This window comes from Pteropus medius, unplaced genomic scaffold (genome assembly GCF_902729225.1).
Source record: "Pteropus medius unplaced genomic scaffold, Ma_sr-lr_union100, whole genome shotgun sequence".
In the NCBI taxonomy this organism is placed as follows: Eukaryota; Metazoa; Chordata; class Mammalia; order Chiroptera; family Pteropodidae; genus Pteropus; species Pteropus medius.
Genome location: NW_024354500.1, coordinates 20844305 through 20862748, shown reverse-complemented (window position 1 = coordinate 20862748; position 18444 = coordinate 20844305). Strand labels below are relative to the sequence as shown.

The window sequence follows — 18444 nt, the reverse complement described above, 5'->3', positions numbered from 1 at the left end:
TTTTCTTAGTTGATTTCAAGTAAAAGAATATTTTAAGTGATTTCAGGTTTAAAATATTCATTGTCTTTTTAAAGTTCCCAATGTATTTGATCAGAAAATGTACTAAAAATAGTAAAGAAAATTGCTCTCTGATTTCTGAATCATTTGGGTGATCCCACGTATTTTGATTATTTTAAAATCGAATATTGCTGGTTTTCCTCTTCTCTGTAATTCCATAAATTCAGCAGATTGTCTTTTTGGTTCTAAAAACTTAATATAATAGTAAAAAGTATCTTTTATAATATTTTGCTTCAGCTTCCTTCAGGCAAAAGAAGAATTGAAGCAACTTAATCTCCCTGGCTTCATGTACAGTGATGTTCCTCTGCTGGCCTCCTCAGTTCCCTATTTTAGCATGGAAGAAGAGGACGGTTCTGAAGATGGAGTACATCTCATTGTCTGTGTGCATGGTTTAGATGGTATGAAACATCCACTCATGTAACCCACAGCAACTCAATTGTTTTCTTTTCCTAATAGATCCTTTTAGTTTTATATAATCTTTAAACTGAAAACAAGATTTTTTAATTGCTTAAATTAATTAAATCTTAAATCTATTCTAAAACAGGACTATGCTTAGTTTTGCTAAGTATAATGTCAGATTTCCTTTTAAGTAGATTTTCCATGGAGCTGATATCCATGTGCCAGCATTTTTGTTTATTTTAATTTTGGATTTTTCTGCCTTCTCTTTCAATTGTGTTGTGTTTTTTTTTTTTTTTTTTCAGCTATCACCTCATGGCAATCATTTTGTCTTTCTTTCATAGTCTTCCTACTTCCCTTTTAGCTTAAACCTTATGGACTAGAAAAATCAATACCTAAAAATTAAAGATTCACTAATTAAATAGGGTTTAATTTAAATTCTGAATACCTGGCTTTAGTGCTGTGGTTTTATGATCGCTATTTTGGTTACTCAACGGACTTTTTTTCTTGATTGGGAATTGTATTAGAAGATACCAAATATGTCTAGACTAGCAGAGTATTACTATATTATAATGTTATTCTATAAGAACAAATTGACAAAAGATTTTGTGTATTATAAAAATACTAAACACAGGTCTAAGCTAGTAAATTCTCATGAAATGGGAGATTTTTCTTTAAAAAAACTGACTCTCAAGAAATAAAATACCTCCAATACTAACCTCTTTCTCCCCAATAATGAAATTTTAAAAGAATTATGCCCAAAGCAGGACTTTTTGGTTCAATAGAATCTCTGGCAAATTCATCTTTGAAATTTCAAGAAGCACGATATCACATTATCCCTATGTTATATGAATAATAGAAAGAAAAACAAAAGACAGAATATAACCCATTTTGTTCCTTGAAGTTAACCATGCTACTAAATAATGTACAAGATATCACACCATACTCCAAAAACAGTAGATCTATCTGACAGAAATATACTTAATACTGTAGCAATATTGCAGAAAATTCATTAATATTTAAAATCTCCAAAGAACCCTCTAGCAAATATGATTTAATTCTCGAAATGCAAACAAATAAATATAAAGAAATTTGTTAATAAAATATACTACATCAGCAAATCAAGTAAGAAACTATTGATAAAACTCAGTATTTCCCAATATGACAACTAAGCACCAAAGTTTAAGCCTTAAATAGCACTAGTTCTAGTTCATTAGTATGATTAAATATATATATTCCCAGCCAGCATAAGCCTAGTAGTGAAACACTATAGGCATTCTTTTTAAAACCAAGAATAAAAGTTATCTCTGTCAGTGCATGAAATATCTAAGATATAAATATTGGAAGGTTAAAGGAAAAATTCAACAATTAATAATGACATGTTTATATTTCTGAGTAAACCAAAAGAATTAGCTAAAAGGCCACAAAACTAATTTTTAAAGATAATTATTTTTATATTTATGTATTATGTCTATATATAAATATTTTATATTTCTGTATATCTTTTAAATTAGTAATTAAAATAAACTATCCTAATTTATTTAAATGGATTTTTATTTCCATTACTACCAAAGGAAAATCAACAGATTAAATCTAAAATACATTCAAGGTTTGTTAAGTGATCATCTAGAGGAATAATGGTAAGGAGAATACTTCAGTCAGTCATTCACAGCTATTATAGCAAGCACTCACCCAAGTGAGGGTCAACAGTTAATACGCTGTTAGGTGGGAAAGTGAAAGCGTCAATGAGCTCTTCACTTGTGCAAAACCTCCTAAAGACATTGTCTAATGGAAATCAGCTTTGTAATAAAATTTGAGGACTCTGTTTCAGAGTACGTTGTCTATTCAAAACTTGCATAAGGTCATATACTTGTCTTTAAGTACTGTAAAAATATATGATGATGCACTTCGTATCTTTTACTTTATCTTATCCTTCAGGCATAATTTTTCATTTTGTCCATTTTCTAGGTAACAGCGCAGATCTGCGATTAGTAAAAACTTATATTGAACTTGGACTGCCTGGAGGAAGAATTGATTTTCTTATGTCTGAGAGAAATCAGGTATAATATCACAGTGTTTTCAGTGGAAGCAAAAATTTTATACTAGTTGCTACCTAAATATTTGCTTACTACAAAATGCCTGTAGTGGTAGAAATAATTTTTCTGATTTCTATAAAATTTAACATTAATACATATTCCAAGGAAGTAGAAAAGATTTACAGTTCAATTTAAGAGCAATTCACATGTGCAGAATTTGTAGAATTTCACATTTTTATAAAAATATTTTATTAAACCATTCTAAATAACCTTATGTTAAATGTTGCTTGCGGGCTAAACAATTAACAGCTAAATGAATTAAGCGTTATTAAAACCATTGAACTTTTTTCCTTAGAAATTCACTCTTTGTTCATTTTAATACAGTGACTATTACTTCTCTAATTTCTCTAAAAAACACTAGCCTTAACCATATTTTCAATACTTAAATTAAAAATAATGTTTCTTTTCAGTTTTTTTGCATAATTATACATATTTAGTACATGAAGTGTCTGTTTTGCTTTTGTTTAGAATGATACTTTTGCTGATTTTGATAGCATGACTGATCGCCTTCTGGATGAGATAATACAATATATTCAGATATATAGTCTAACAGTCTCAAAAATAAGGTAAATTCTATAATGTTACACAACTATTTTATATCTACAAATTATAGAATAACTAAACAGAATTTATAATAGTTTTGTTATCCTATTCTGAAATTTAGGAGACTACAACTCAAATTAATTTAAAGAGGAAAAAGAAATTTAAAGGTTTTAGGGAAAGGCCATAAATTATATGATTCTGTTTATATGAATTGTACAGAATTAGCAAATCAATAGCTAGAAGTAGATTAGTGATTGCTTAGAGCTGGAGGGTGATAGCTGAAAGGTACAAGGTTTCTTTTTGAGGTGGTGAAAATGTATAAGATTTCTAGCAGTAGTGGTTGCACAACTCCGAATACACTAAAAACCACTGAATTGTACACTTTAAATGGATGAATTGTATTGTGTATGAATTATATCTCAAAAAAGTTGTTACCAAAAAAAAGGTTATAGAGAAATGGGTATATCTAAACAAATGAAACAATAAAAATATTCAAGCTCTCTTCTTTCACTGTTAATTGTCTCCAGAGATTCATATACCATCCGTTGTAAAATAATGCTAAGCAAAAGGACTCTTTTGATTTAAACTATTCCTTAATAAAGGTGAAGAACTTTATAAATATTAGTTATTCTTTTGGTATAATCTTAGACTTGTAATAAGAAAATGCAAATGTTTTACCTGTGCCTTGAAAGTACTTAGTCAAAGAACTCTCCCACTTTTGAGTGTGGACCAGAGAATAAGAGAAACAAGTGTATAATTTCTTGTATGTCATCCTTTAGAGGTACACTATCATTATTTTGTTTTAAATCATGACTTAAATAATTGTATGCCTCAGGAAGCAAATTTATCATCTAGTCAACATATTACTTTTAAAATGTATTTCTAAGCACTTATAAACTATGAATAATGTTTTTATTGAGTAAACACTTGTTATATAATAGGAATTTTCTCCAATATCAAACCGTTATTTTAAGACATATTAGATATTTAAAAATTTTAGACATTTCACATCTCTGTAAAATAATAACAGTATCTTTGGTATTTGTTTTAAAAACTAATACTAAGGGAGAAATGTCATTCTTTTTCTCTTAAAGCTTTATTGGACATTCGTTGGGCAATTTAATTATTCGTTCAGTGCTTACAAGGCCAAGGTTTAAATATTACCTCAACAAACTTCATACCTTTCTATCTCTTTCTGGACCTCACCTTGGTACACTCTACAATAGCAGTGCTCTTGTTAATACAGGTAAAAGGTTTTTCATTCCGTATAAAAAATATGGCATAAGGAGAAAATTTAAGTACAAATTTAATATTTTTTGCTGTTGTAGAACCAACTTGTCACATACTTGGAATTTCATGAAACAAAAGATGTAGCCATTTTTTCTATTTTGTCATGCACATAAAAAAAGCTCATAAGTCATTTCCAAAAATGAATATTTTCATATTGAGATGATATTTCCAAAAGGCACAAGAACTTTTTTCTTTTTTTTATTAAACTGTCTAAATATTTTCAGTAAATGCTTATCTTATAAATAGGCTATTCTGTTCTATTAGTTGAGCAGATAAATGTCTATATTTAATATATTATAAAGTTATAAAATATTTTAGAATGTTAACTAGGATGTTGGTTTGATAACAATAAAGGGATGTTATGAAAAAATAAATTCTAAAATTTTTAAAGAATTCAAATTAAAGTTAAGAGCCCAATTTTGATTAGATTAAATATTCCAGCTAAGAAAGCTCTTGATTCTTGATTTGCCTCTTATTTGGCTTGGTTTATCCCATAGACCTTTTTTTAACAGTTTTTATAGTTTAGTCAATTGATTCTCATTGAGAGAATAAATTAGATTTCATTGTTGTTGTTTTTTTTTCATTGAGCTTTGAAACTCTTATTTCCATTTCTCTTTCACTTCTTTAATTGACAAAGAAATCAAACCATTTTCCTTAGTATCCCATTTCAAATGGTAGTGTTCAAAATATATCCGGTTCTAGGTTTTTACAGTTTCAAAAAGAGGAACTGAGAAAAATAAAATCCATAAATAATAGATAGAACTCAATATGAATAAGATGCAATACTTTGAATTGCATCTTTCCCCAGATAGGCTTACAATAATCAGATTTAATCAATTAAAGATTTTTTTTTCCTATTTTCTTTCCTATTCCCCTCTGTAATATTAGAGGCACCAAAAATGAAAATGAATATTCCACAAGCTTGAAAACCAGTTCCAGAGTGATTAGGGTTTCATATAAGAGGAAGATAAATTTAAATATGGGTAACTGATAATATAATGAAATACAATAAAATATGAAAGTTAAATTATATTCAGCTATTACTAGAAAACATTAACTAATTGTACATTCTAAGAGTTGGTTTTTATACAATAAGTCTACCATAACCTGAATGTAATTATCTACAGTCTGAAGACTCAGTGCTTAGGCATTTGAATATACTATGTTTAAAGTTTTATCCTCCTCTACTTCTTTATAATTTGAACAAATTAAAGGTAAAATTTCTTCAGATTTGTTCTTCATAGACCATTATCTTATTACTGATTGAGAAAGAAATAGTAAGCCCTCCATTAACCCATAGTTCACCTATATATGTATTTATATGTTTATATTTGTTATCAGAAAATAGAAATATTTTACAAATATATTTGTTAGCCAACAAGTGCTAATTTGGGAGATATCATTTTTGAAATGAAATATATATTAAAATTAATAACCTTGGCATATGTTACCATATATTTCGTTATACTCACATATTATTTATAACTCTATAGGTCTATGGTTTATGCAGAAATGGAAAAAATCAGGTTCTCTTTTGCAATTGACATGTAGAGATCATTCAGACCCTCGCCAAACTTTCTTATACAAGCTTAGTAATAAAGCAGGTAAGTATATATTAACAATTTTGAAAACATTCACTTGAAAACCTTTTTTAAAATAAACCTTTAAAAAAAAATAAAATAAACCTTAAATAAATAATCAACATGTCTTTCTGGTGATTCAAAAACTATTAGTCATTGTAATTTCTTAGTAATGAAATAGCAGACTCAATTAAAACTAAGCAATCAATAGCATGGTTTAATTTTTTCACATGATTGTATTTATCATTTATGAGCTGTGTAGCTACTTTGAAATTATCCTAAAATTTTTAGCATTTATAATTCATACCAGTTACCCTAGCCAGTTTTTGAGCTATGTCTCTACACGTCTAACCCTTCTAGCTGCTCCTACCCCAATCTTCAATCCTTGTTATAAACTGACACATATTGTTCTACTTCCCTATTCTAAGGCCATCAAGCATTTCAAGAAAATATCAGAAACTAATCTATTAATAGTTATTCCTTCTACAGATTCTCCTCATGGATGAGTCTTGTTACTCATCTCTTATTAGCTGATTATGAAATATATTCCCCATCTTGTATATATTTTCTAAGCTTTTATAGCCTGAAGTCCCCAACCGCTTCTTTCCCATTTTCACTCTAAATGACCTTACCATATCTCCCTGAGTCATCCTCACACTGATGTCTTCTCAGCACATTTTTTCCACTGCATCCTTTGAAATCTCCATTTGAGAGGAATAGACTGCCTTCATTTTTATTTTCTTCAAAGAGTGTTATCTCCGCTTCCTTTTGAAAATGGAGACATATCTGAAACCTGGATATTACCCCATCCCACCCACATCTCCTCACTCCTCTCTGTACAGCAGACATTGGCAAACCTTTTCTCTAAAGGTTCAGATAGTAAATATTTTATTTTTGTGGGCCATATGATCTCTGTTGCAACAACTTAACACTACCATGATAACACAAAAATAGCCATAGACGATACATAAATTAATGAAAACCCCCTTCTTTTTGAAATACTTTTCCTCTCTCCAGTTCTGTAACATCAGCCTCTCCTGGTTTTCTTTCATCTTGGCTCTCTATGGTCTTCTGTTCTTTCCTTCCTGCTTAAATATGTTGTTCTCCTTGGTCTCCACCCTCTGTCACCCGCTCGTTTCACTCCATACATTCAGTCCTCTGTGCTGTGCTCTAGACCTACATGTCTAGCTGCCTACAACATATATTCACTTAGATGTCCACTCAGATTACATCTCTGGACTCCACAACTACAGGAATGACACCATCTCCTAGCCAGAAACTTAGAAACTATTTTAGACTCCTCTTCTCACTCTCCCCCATATCTCCTGAGTATCAAGCTCTGAAACATTCATTTTTCTTGGCAGCTAACAGAGGCTTTTCTTTTCTTTGCCAATGTCCTAGTTCAACCTTCATCACTTTTACTTAAAGTATTTCTATGGTCTCTCAACTGGTTACCCTGCCTCCTGTGTATGCCTCCTTCTACAATCTCACTTCCTCATTAGATTAAATGATCTTCTAAAAATTAAATCAGACCATATTGCTCCTGTTTGAAAATCTTTCATGGTACCTTGTAGCTCTTAGGATGAAGTTTAGATTCCATGGTTTAGGGCATGAAATCTGTTATAATCTGGTTCCTGATTCTTTTACTTGCTTCATATCCTAGACTTCCCACTTACACATGTTTTGCTTCAGTCATGCCACATATTGTTTTACGCTTCCTTGCATTCATCTATGCTTTTTCTACCACCATTTTTCTCGATGTGTTTACCCATCTTTTTAGAACTAATTCTCTTCATCTTCTAAAGTTAAACTCAAGCACCACCTACTATCAAAAGCTTTTCTTGATACTCTATCTGATTTAATGTTCTCTGCTCTCAGAGTACCAAGTATATGCCTTTATATCCCAAATCTTATATCTCCAGGACTGACTTCATTAATGAACTTCAGTCCTCATTTGCCTGCTAGACATCACTACTTACATATCAAACTACTTGTGTTCAATACTGAACATAGTGTCTTCTTTTACTACCTCTTTTTTCATCCTTATAAAAATGGTACTCTATACTCTAAATTTCTCGATTTGAAACACCTCAGTGTCATCTTCGACCCCACTTCTTTGTGTCCCACATCCCAAGATTAATATTATTTCTGAATTCATATTAGTATTATGTCTGAATCTCTTTTATCATACTCATTACAGTTTATCTCGTGTGAGTCATTTTTATATATTTTATAAGTAAAATGTTATGACAACTCTTCCCCCTCCCCCCACATCCATACTCAGTATTTACTATAGTTCTTCCGAATAGGCGTTCAGTGTAAATCCTTTGAATCAATACATGATCTTTTAAATAATATTTTTAGTATCCAAAAGCAGGTCAAATATTGTATAGGTAAGCTGAAAATCAAACTCATATTTTCGGTGACCGATAGTTCCACATCTGAGGTAACTTGAACTTAACTTAAGCCCTGGCCTTTTAAATCTATTTTTTATCTTCATTCCCATCTTTCATCCTGCTCTTAAAACATTAATAATTGAATATAGCCAAATTCATTGGAGTCCTGTTTAAACTTTTTCAGGATTCTTAAATGTTGTTATTAATATGATAAAGAGATTTGGTAAAGGTTATTTCATGTATTGTCTATTATTAGAAGCAGTGAAAAAAAGCTCATAGGTTCAGTTATTTTGTTTCTGAGGTTACAAAGAAACAAGTTACCTATAGTGTACAGAAATATATACTTGATTAATAAAACTACAAGATATTCCTACAAAATCAAATATAGCATATAGTACTCATGTGAGAAAAACTTAATGACACTAACTGGTGTGTAGCTATGAAGTTTTTGCCACTGCTCCTCATGGCTTAGGAAATATAGGAAAGGCAAAACTGAATATAAACGTTCCTGGTGTCTGTGTATTTATACTGCATTTTAAAAAGTAAAATTTAATCAGTAATAATAATTAGCAACATAAGAAAATAAAAACATGAAAGAAAACATAACTGTAAAGTTTTACTGTAAAAATTCTATAATCCATGGCATTCCCCATCTGAACAGATTTCGTATTAAATTTATAATTATTAATAGATCTGAGTAGATCTTTTGCACCTGAATTATTTCTTAAGGAACAGCTAAAACTTTTGTTTACAAATTGTGAATTTATTATTAGCCTTACAGTGTAGGCAAGACCCTTCCCCCTGCCCCACCTCCCCTGCTGTGCTGGCCTGACACTGCTATTTAAGAGTCAGGCCTCAAAAGAGTGTGTAGCTGTCAGTTCTTGCTGAAGCGCTGAATAGGTTACTAAAGCTAAACAAGCCTCAGCTTCCTCATTGGTAAAATGGGGATAATAGTATCTTCCTTAAAAGGCTATTTAAAATTAATTGAGATAATACATATAAACAACTACCATTCTAAATAGCATGAAACTCAAATGTTACATGGTAAAAATAGCTCTAAATGAAGTGCCTAAACTAAAATATTAGTATTTTAGCTTATAGAAATTCGCTTTCACATTACCATCATGAGTCTATTTTAGGAGATATTTTAACAGAACTGTTTGAAAATAAGCTTATCTAAATGTCAGTATCACTAGCTACAAAAATTAATCAAATGACTTACTAAAATTGTTTTCATGTTTTAAGATTTCTGCTTGTACCCAGATATAAGTTTATTAGTATACACCAGAATTGAATTAATTTTTTGGAAAATAACATGAAAGAATACTATTTTCTAATAATTATGACTAATGCATTAAATAATACTAAAATATAGGAATTAGTATATATGGCACTTACTAAATCATAGGTACCACCTAAGCAAATTATTATACATATTATAGGACTATTATGGCCCCTGTTTTGCAAATGAGGACACTGAAGCATAGAGAGGTTGAGTGACTTGCCACAGGTCATAAAGCTAATAAGCAGTTGTGCATGGTTCGGGCCATGTTATGTTAAACTATTAATGTGTATTTTCAAGAACTTTAGAAGCTATTTCTAATAGTTTTAAATATCAACAAATATTCATTAATTGATTTTAAAATTATAATATTGTCACAAGGCTTGGACCAAGTCTCAGACTATATTTCCCACACCCCCCCCATTTTTATTTGTCATCTAGAGAATTATGAGTCAATTGCTAGGAAATTATTACACTTATATGTATACATATGATTACTTTATTCACAATGTGTAAATACGTGGGTTCACATCAGAAGCATAAGTAAAACAGGACAACATAAAGCAATGTTTACTTAACCATTTTACTTAACCAATATGCTATTCTTAGGTGTTTTTAAACAACCAAAAGCCCTAGTGATAATTTCTCTTTTATGGTTTCATTCTTTTAAAGGTACAAAGTCTTGAATGCCCTAGTCTAATTATTGCTTCTGTTCTTCTGAATAGCTAGTATTTTGTTCTTTTAAGAAAACCTAAAATAACCATCTAAACCAAAATCCAACCTTCTACCTTCTTCCCTCTTTTTATTTAAGCAAAGCCTCTCCTGTGGGTCCTCCTTTTGAAACAGTCTTTTTTCTGCAACATATCATTAGTTAGTAACTTTCCTTAATGCAACCTATTCATTATTTTAAAATTAAGGAAACATTGAAAAGCCTAAAACAAATGAGAAATGTTATATTTTTTATAAAAATCATAGATTTGTCAAGTATGAATTGCCTTTTTTATTTTGTGAACACAATCGATCTTAAAGAGCTAAAGAAATATTTTTAAGAGAAAATTATCTTTTTTGATAAAGGCATTACAATTACAAACATTCATTAAATTTTTATAGCAACTTTTGACCAAAAACTACGGCATTCTACAAACTGCTGATAGAATATAAAAATAGTTTGCATAGTATAGTTAGAGCATACTAGTATCTCAGCACTGATATCAAGGCAAAGATGAAGGAACTAGAGCAATGCGGAAGGCAAAATGTATTACATATAGATTGGGTGACACCATTGGTGAACTAACAAAGATTACATGAAGAGAAAGCACTCTTCATTTCTTAATGAGGGCTTATATATATAGCGACATAAGAATCTATTCATTGTTGGAACTGCCAAAATATAATGCCATATTTTAAGATCTTCCAGAAAACATCTGCTTAGAATCTCTTTACCAGGTGTTAAATTCTGACAAATAAAATATAACAGTTAAAGAAGTCTCCCGCTGTGCTCCTATGGCACAAGATAATCTTTTCTTCCAGCAGATTACAGAGGTGTTTAATAATAGGTAATTACTTGATTTGTAAATAACATTCGTATTTTGTTTCTGAAAGTGTAGGAAAGAATCAGTATCGGCTAATGTTATTTAAGGAAGCAAATTCTTTCAAATATAGTATTTAAAGTAAATGAGTAAAAAGAATAGTTTAATGTGTCAGTTTAAAAAGCACAGATTTTCTCAGCCTCAGCATTATTGACACATTTAGCAGCATCCCTGGCCACTACCCACAAAATGCCAGTAGCACACACACTTCTCCACACCCTCACATCCCCCAGCCCTCAGTTGTAACAACAAAAATGTCTCCAGACACTGCTAAATGTTCCTCAGGATGCAAAACCACTAGTTTAGAACCACTGCTTTAGCCAATTCCAGAGAGGAAACAAAATGAGTCAATGTGAATTGCTTTAAAACATTGAAATTTCAGAAAAAATGAGTCACCAAAAGTATCAGGAAGACTAAGATTATAAAGATGAAAGTTACCATTTATAATGTCCATACATAAATCATGTTATTACACAGTTGAGAAATATGAAGATTTCATCTTTTTCTTGGTAATCGTGAAAAGTAAATAAAATATTTAGAAACTTTTCTAGATCAACTGTCTCATCCTACAGATGGGGAAATCTTGTTACTTTCCCAAATTAGAGGTAACTTTTCAACCAAGAATAAGCCACTTCAGGGGCTGAGTGAAGAACTAACCCTAAGGCCAGTTAACTAGGTCATGTTAATCAGGTAAAGTCAGTGTAGGTGCAGAGATGAACATAGACTATAAGGTTCCTAAAATAAAGACTTTAGACATTTTTATAAGATGGACTTCAACTCAGATGAAGTACTTCCAGAGTACTGTGACTCTGGGCCTAACATGTCTCACTTTGAGTTTCTGTCCTCTCCAGCCAACACTGTAGAGAAAGAATTGAAGCAAAAAGATTCAAAAAGAGTTATAGTCTATTTAACTAACTTGGTTCTTGGCTAACACAAAAAGCAACTCTTCTATGCAAAAGTACAATATTAGTATTTATTGTTGTTGAAAAACTATTAAAATAGAGTACTAAATTTAAAATGAATTTTTGAAGTGCAATACTGTCTTAGGAATCCCATTTAGAAGTACAAAAATATATTTATATCAATACCAGGATCTTTGATTTATTTCATCATCATGGAATCAGAAAAATTGATGTTGCAGGAGAGAAACAGGGCAACGACTAGAGCCAGGTCCTTAAATAGCAGGAGGTATTAGGACCTAGCATACAAGTATAAAGGCTGGCCTGAGGTAGGAGCATGAACGGTTCATCAGAAGGAACAACAGTGATGGCAGAAAATGAAAGTATAGGTGTGGTGGTAGCTTCATTTAAGGTGGGAGTATGTGGAAGTTCTCTTCTAATTCTTCTGTATTCTCAGTGAAATGGAAAGCAAGAAGAGGGGCTAGAAGATGCTGGCAATTTGAAGAATAATACCCATTTAGGAAAAATACAAAAATAACTGTTGAGCAAGGTTGCCACAGGCTGTGCAATGTACAACTCCAAGAAGTGTCATTCATGCAAACTGTGATACAAATGCCATTGCTGGAGCTGTGCAACATGGTAGCCCTTTATGGAGAGCATAAATATAGATCTTTTAGATAAATGAAAAAGCTAATTGTGCTGTTTTATGACTAGTTTCATGCAGTTTGGTATAAAATTTCAATAATTTAGATTCAGAAAGTACAGCACCTGAAGCAACTTGGAAGTGAAGATGATGTACAGTAGGGCAGTTTTCATATTATTGGCTTGCTTACTCTTTAAGAGAATTTTGGAAAAGTATGTACCCCCTTGTATAATTTTAGAGTTGCACCTAAAAATACTTTCTGTAATTTTAAATGGTTGCAAAGGATATGTTTTCTGGCATATCAGGTAGTATATATTTACTGTAATTATATTTTCATAAAAATATAAAGACTCATTCAATTAGAGTTATAGATTTAGCTCATTCAATTCAATTTCTGGAAAGTGTGTGCCATAAAATCTAATTGGCAAAGCCATTTCTTATTGTCAAACAATCAGTCAAATCAAACCTACTTTTTATCAGAAAAAGTTAGATTTCACTTATATTTTGCTCGGTTCCCCAGAGACTGTTATACTCCATGGCTGTGCACCATAATAAGATCTGAAATAGATTCGAAAAATATCTTTCTCTTGTAAAGTGGAAGAAGGACAAGTTGTTTTTAGAAAAGTGCTCTTACAGAAGTTGAAATCAATTTTCTTAAAGCTATACATATCCATCTACACCATGGAGAGTCTTAAATTACCCCGGGGTAAATGTATATATATCAGTTTGAAGACCTCTCTGCTCTAGGTACATAGATAATTCCCAAAGTAGTGCTAATGTTGATGAAGATATTGCTGTCAATTGAAACCAAAAGTAGAATGAATTTGTCTCATGAAATGTGAGAGTGAAAGGGAAAAATCTAAGTTTTCTTAATGAATATGATTTTAAATATGTTTGTATAAACATTTTCCCTTTCACTCTCACATTTCATGAGACAAATTCATTCTACTTTTGGTTTCAATTGACAGCAATATCTTCATGTTTGTATAATTGAATTAATTCCTATTATAGACATTGGATTATTTCACTTATGTCCCTAGAATTTTATATATTCAAATTGCCTCAAAGTGGTATCTTCTCTTTGGGAAAAAAGAAAGATGGCCTTATATTTGGCATGGATAGTATATACAACCTCGCCTGGTTCTGTGTGGGTCTACACTTTCTCATTATTAGGATCCTTAAATTCCAAGGGAGGAAGGGAGATTCTACAAAGGCTTCCTATATTCTGGATTTGCAGTAATCTCCACAATTGGCCTATCTCTAAGAATCTGAATTTTAGTAGGTGGAAAGTATCAGAATTTTACTCTGATACTTTACAGTCCAGAAACGAAATATGCACTACATACCTCAATTATAATGTATTGTCTTTATTGATTTGTATCTTATTTAATAATCGCAAAATTTTTATTTTTTTATTAGTCTGAGCTAAATAGTAAAATTAGAATATTTTTGGTACTGAAGTGGTCAAGAACATGGGTTTAGTACTTAACCTGAGTTAATTAACAAAGTATCCCAAAGTCAGAAGCCCTAAATTCACCTAGTTTAACAAAAAATAAAAATAAAGGGGCCCGACAAAAGTCTGTGGGTGGATCATGAAACCCATTATTATTACTAAAAAGAATGAAGTATGTATCCTCTTGACATCATACTTAAATAAGGAGAAAATATGGTTAGGCAAGAGTCAAATGAAAACTTAAAGTAAAAAGTCAGCTTTAAATGAGTTCATATAGGGTGTTTTGTTTGTTTTTGTAGAAGAGTAATTTCTTTTCTTTGGGAAATATTTCTAAATATTGAGGAATAGCCTTTGAAAAGTAAAAATGTAAAGTATTTGGTATGAAATTTTAGTCCACCGTAACCAATTTCTCCTCCATTCCCACAGTACCAAACCACAATCCTTGCTCTCACTCATTGCAAACACACATTTCTCATATCTGACATAAACTACATACAATGAAGCTGGGTGTTTTGGGGTCTTGGGGGCGGGGGGTGATTTTTTGGTAGATAATACGTAGAAATTTGGAGAAAGAATTCATCAGGTATTTAAAAGTTATAAACAGTGCTACTGAGGAAATAAAATTTTTTTGTCACTTAATCTAGTACTAATAAGTTGTTCTAAATCTGGTTAATAATTGCATTATAATTTATTATTTTCTCTTCACAGGGCTTCATTATTTCAAAAATGTTGTGCTAGTGGGATCTCTACAGGATCGCTATGTTCCTTATCATTCTGCCCGCATTGAAATGTGTAAAACAGCTTTAAAGGACAAACAGTCAGGTAACAAAGTAAATTAGAAGTATTTTAAAGAGTTATATCCACACATAAACTTTTCCCCAAATTTTTCTTGGAGTCACTTTCTCTCTTCTGTCATCCTTCTCCTCCCTTTTACTTCTTTTTCCACCCACTAATATTAACAACTATCCTTCCTCCATTTTCTTCCTTTCTTTACTCCTGCCACATCAGCTGTTTTTGCCAATAAAACCGTGGTGGTTCTTATGAAATAGTTCTTTCATCTAATTACAAATGCTTCTACATTTTGCTGCCTCAAAAGTAATTTGTACTTTGATTTCCTCCAAATTATTGGCATTCGTGATTGTGGTAATGGTTATGTTACATGTTTAGCTATTTCTCCCTTTTAGTCAAAGATGGCAGCAAGGACTTGCTCCACTTTACTGATAATGAGTTATAAAGATTTTTTTATTTATCCTTTTGCTATTTTTTAATAACAAACGAAATCTAAATCATAGCTATTTGGAGCCAGGAGGAGACTTGGGTCCTGTTTGCTCTTTTTATTACTGAGGCAAAGATACAAAAGGACTTATCCAAAGTCACTGGTGGTTAATTTCAGGATTAGGGTAAGAATCTGGGTGTCCTACTTCCCAATATCACCTCAGTTCCTTTTTTGGAATAAGGCTGATTTTAAACAAATTCTTAACCCTTTGCTTTTCTCATATTGTAACAGTGAATAGATTCTTTAGGCAAGGACTCTCAGACATATTTTTATTGGCAGTGCCTAGCATGGCACATAGTAGGTATTCTATTCATTTAACAATTTTTTTTTGAGCATTTCATGAAGTCAGAATAACCTTTTTAAAAACTTCTGTTCTAGAACAGTCCACTTAAGGGAAAAGGCTAGAGTCCTCTTAGAGAAAAATTTAGAAGAAGTTTAACCTTCAGATGAGTCACTGAAAGTAGACAAATGTCCTTTGTCTTAACTGAGATTCTGTGCCACTTGGGGACAGGGGAAATCTAATAAAGAGAGGTTTGGATTTCTTCCTATGGAAGAATATTTTTTAAGTAGCATGGAACCAGAAATTTGATTTGACTCAGAATGAAAACTAAGAGGAGAGAGAGGAATAAAAAGTTTTCTATTAATCTTTCTCTTAAACACCTCTCTTCTTTCTATAATTGTACCTCTATGTACTCTTCCCTTCTCGTCATTCCTCAGGGGGCTACATCTGCCTCACCTCCAAAATTTAAGATTTTACTATATTACTAATAGATGGAACATGTCAATCTTAGGGAGTTTGATCTTTGGCTCAAACTCATATTGTTCTTCTGACGATAGGAAGTTGCTGCTGTCCTCAAAATAATGTAGAACTATGTTGAAAAATGTTGACTGCCACGGAAACATTATTAAAGTACTTGCTGTAGACTAAAATTTTAAATTTTGCCTTATCAAAATGTCTTAGCATGGCTACCTTTTCATAATGGTTCAGCGAGTCATAAGTCATTTAATGTTGAAGCATGCTGTTTGTTCTCTCATATTCATTGTATTGAATTAAAAATATCAAATTGACAGTAATGTATAATAAATTTGTTATTTTTACTTGGCTAGATAAATAATATAATTATATTTCCTCTAAACAGTCTCAAAAATGATAGTAAAAGAAAAAGAAAATCTTTTAAAAGAACTTTTCAGCTTTAAGTGGAAATAATATAACCAAATTTTATAAATTATATAAAAGTTGACATGGAATTTTTTTCCGTTACTTATATGAACTAATTTTCCTTTATTCTATTTTTTCCATAGGACAGATCTATTCAGAAATGATCCACAACTTGCTTCGTCCAGTCTTGCAAAGCAAAGACTGTAATTTGGTTCGATATAATGTCATCAATGCATTGCCCAATACAGCTGACTCACTCATTGGGAGAGCTGCACATATAGCTGTTCTTGATTCAGAAATATTTTTAGAGAAATTTTTTCTGGTTGCTGCCCTCAAATATTTCCAATAAGATAAAAACATTGTTAGAGACTTGACAATTACCTCATTCAGCAATGATTCAACTAATGTATTATATTAAACTATAGATGCTGGTAAGTTCTAAGAAATATTTATATCTTTTTATATGGAAGATAATTTATATCATCCATGTGTAGAGCTTTTTGAACATCAACTTTACTTTCTAGGTAATGTGGCTGTGCAATATTTTTTTAATTTTATCTTTTTACTTTTCTATTTTTCATATATTTTGCTACATAAGTATTTCAGTGAAATTTAAGCCCATATGTATGTCTGATTATTTATTATTGGCTTTCAACAATTCTTACATCAGATTCATATTAGAGGCCATTATTGCTAGAACAGCATGAAATTTTAAATTTTATAGTACCGGGGTATATTCAGTTAATTATAAATTTTACTTTTAATATTTTACTCTGTTTTAACTGGAAAGAAAATTATAGCTGCTAAAATATATTTTTTGAAATCAACTCTTTAGCCCTGCCAAACCAGGTAGTTCATATATGACAATGTTATAAAAGTTTTCTATAAAAAGTCATTGTTATTGTTGCTATTAAACATATGTCATGCCTATTAAAATATATTTTCTACTGGTGATTTCAACATTCTTTTTCACATTGCCTTTTATTACTGGAACTTTTCATGTTCATGTTAGCAGCATCTAGAAATTTTTGAATGTTTGAATGCCCTCTGCCTTGATTTAGTTGGAATTTTGCTAAATTTGGTAATGTTGCTTGAACTTTCTGACTACATTTCTTTAACTTTTTTCATGGACTTCCTTATATGTACATAATAATTAAATGTTGAAATTTGTGAAATACTTTTATGAATTTAGATAATTTTTAAATTGTTAAAATTCGTTGAACTAAAAATAATTCATGCTAAAAATGGAACAAAATAATTAACTTTACGTGTTTGGTGATACAGATGCAAATGTTTTTGATATATGGAGATGTTAAGTCTTTTGACTTTACTAAAGGTGCTGAATAGCATTAAATTCACTATTTTCTTTCCTGTTTTACTTGTGAAAATAATAATACACTAAGGGCGAATAGAAGGCCTGTTTGGATTCACCAGTTGTGATTGGACAGAAGGTTTTTGTAAATATGTATTGTATAATTGATGCATGTTTATTTTTAGCATTGTGTTATTGCCCCTTGTTAATAAATGAACAAATGACTATCTAGAGGAATAGCTAAAACACTTGCTTGTTTTCAGAGTACTAGAAGTATATTTTTATTTATAATCAAATAGACTATATTAATTAACTCTATAGACCAGCCTGATTGTGTAACTTATAGTCTTTGTAAAGTATTTTTATAATTCATATCTTTTACATATATATTAAGTAGTTAAAATTATTATTTCATTGATTGCTCTCCATAAATCTTTATTTTTAAAAAAGTACTTGAAAATTCAGTGAAATAA

At 30.9% G+C, this 18444-nt stretch overlaps 1 protein-coding gene across 11 annotated transcripts in view; it reads left to right on the top strand.

The window, feature by feature from the left end:
- FAM135A (family with sequence similarity 135 member A) overlaps positions 1-18205 on the top strand; it is a 95703-nt gene extending 77498 nt beyond the window's left edge. For 7 of the 11 annotated variants that reach the window (XM_039853215.1, XM_039853222.1, XM_039853220.1 and 4 more), the window contains 7 exons: positions 295-455; positions 2422-2513; positions 3018-3115; positions 4187-4338; positions 5876-5986; positions 14933-15046; positions 16803-18205. In XM_039853215.1, coding sequence (XP_039709149.1) covers positions 295-455; positions 2422-2513; positions 3018-3115; positions 4187-4338; positions 5876-5986; positions 14933-15046; positions 16803-17008 — 934 coding nt within the window. In that variant the 3' untranslated portion in view covers positions 17009-18205. The remainder of the gene's footprint in view (positions 1-294; positions 456-2421; positions 2514-3017; positions 3116-4186; positions 4339-5875; positions 5987-14932; positions 15047-16802) is intronic. The other 4 variants (XM_039853221.1, XM_039853213.1, XM_039853216.1 and 1 more) reach the window with 3 other exon arrangements.
- The last annotated feature ends 239 nt before the right edge of the window (positions 18206-18444 follow it).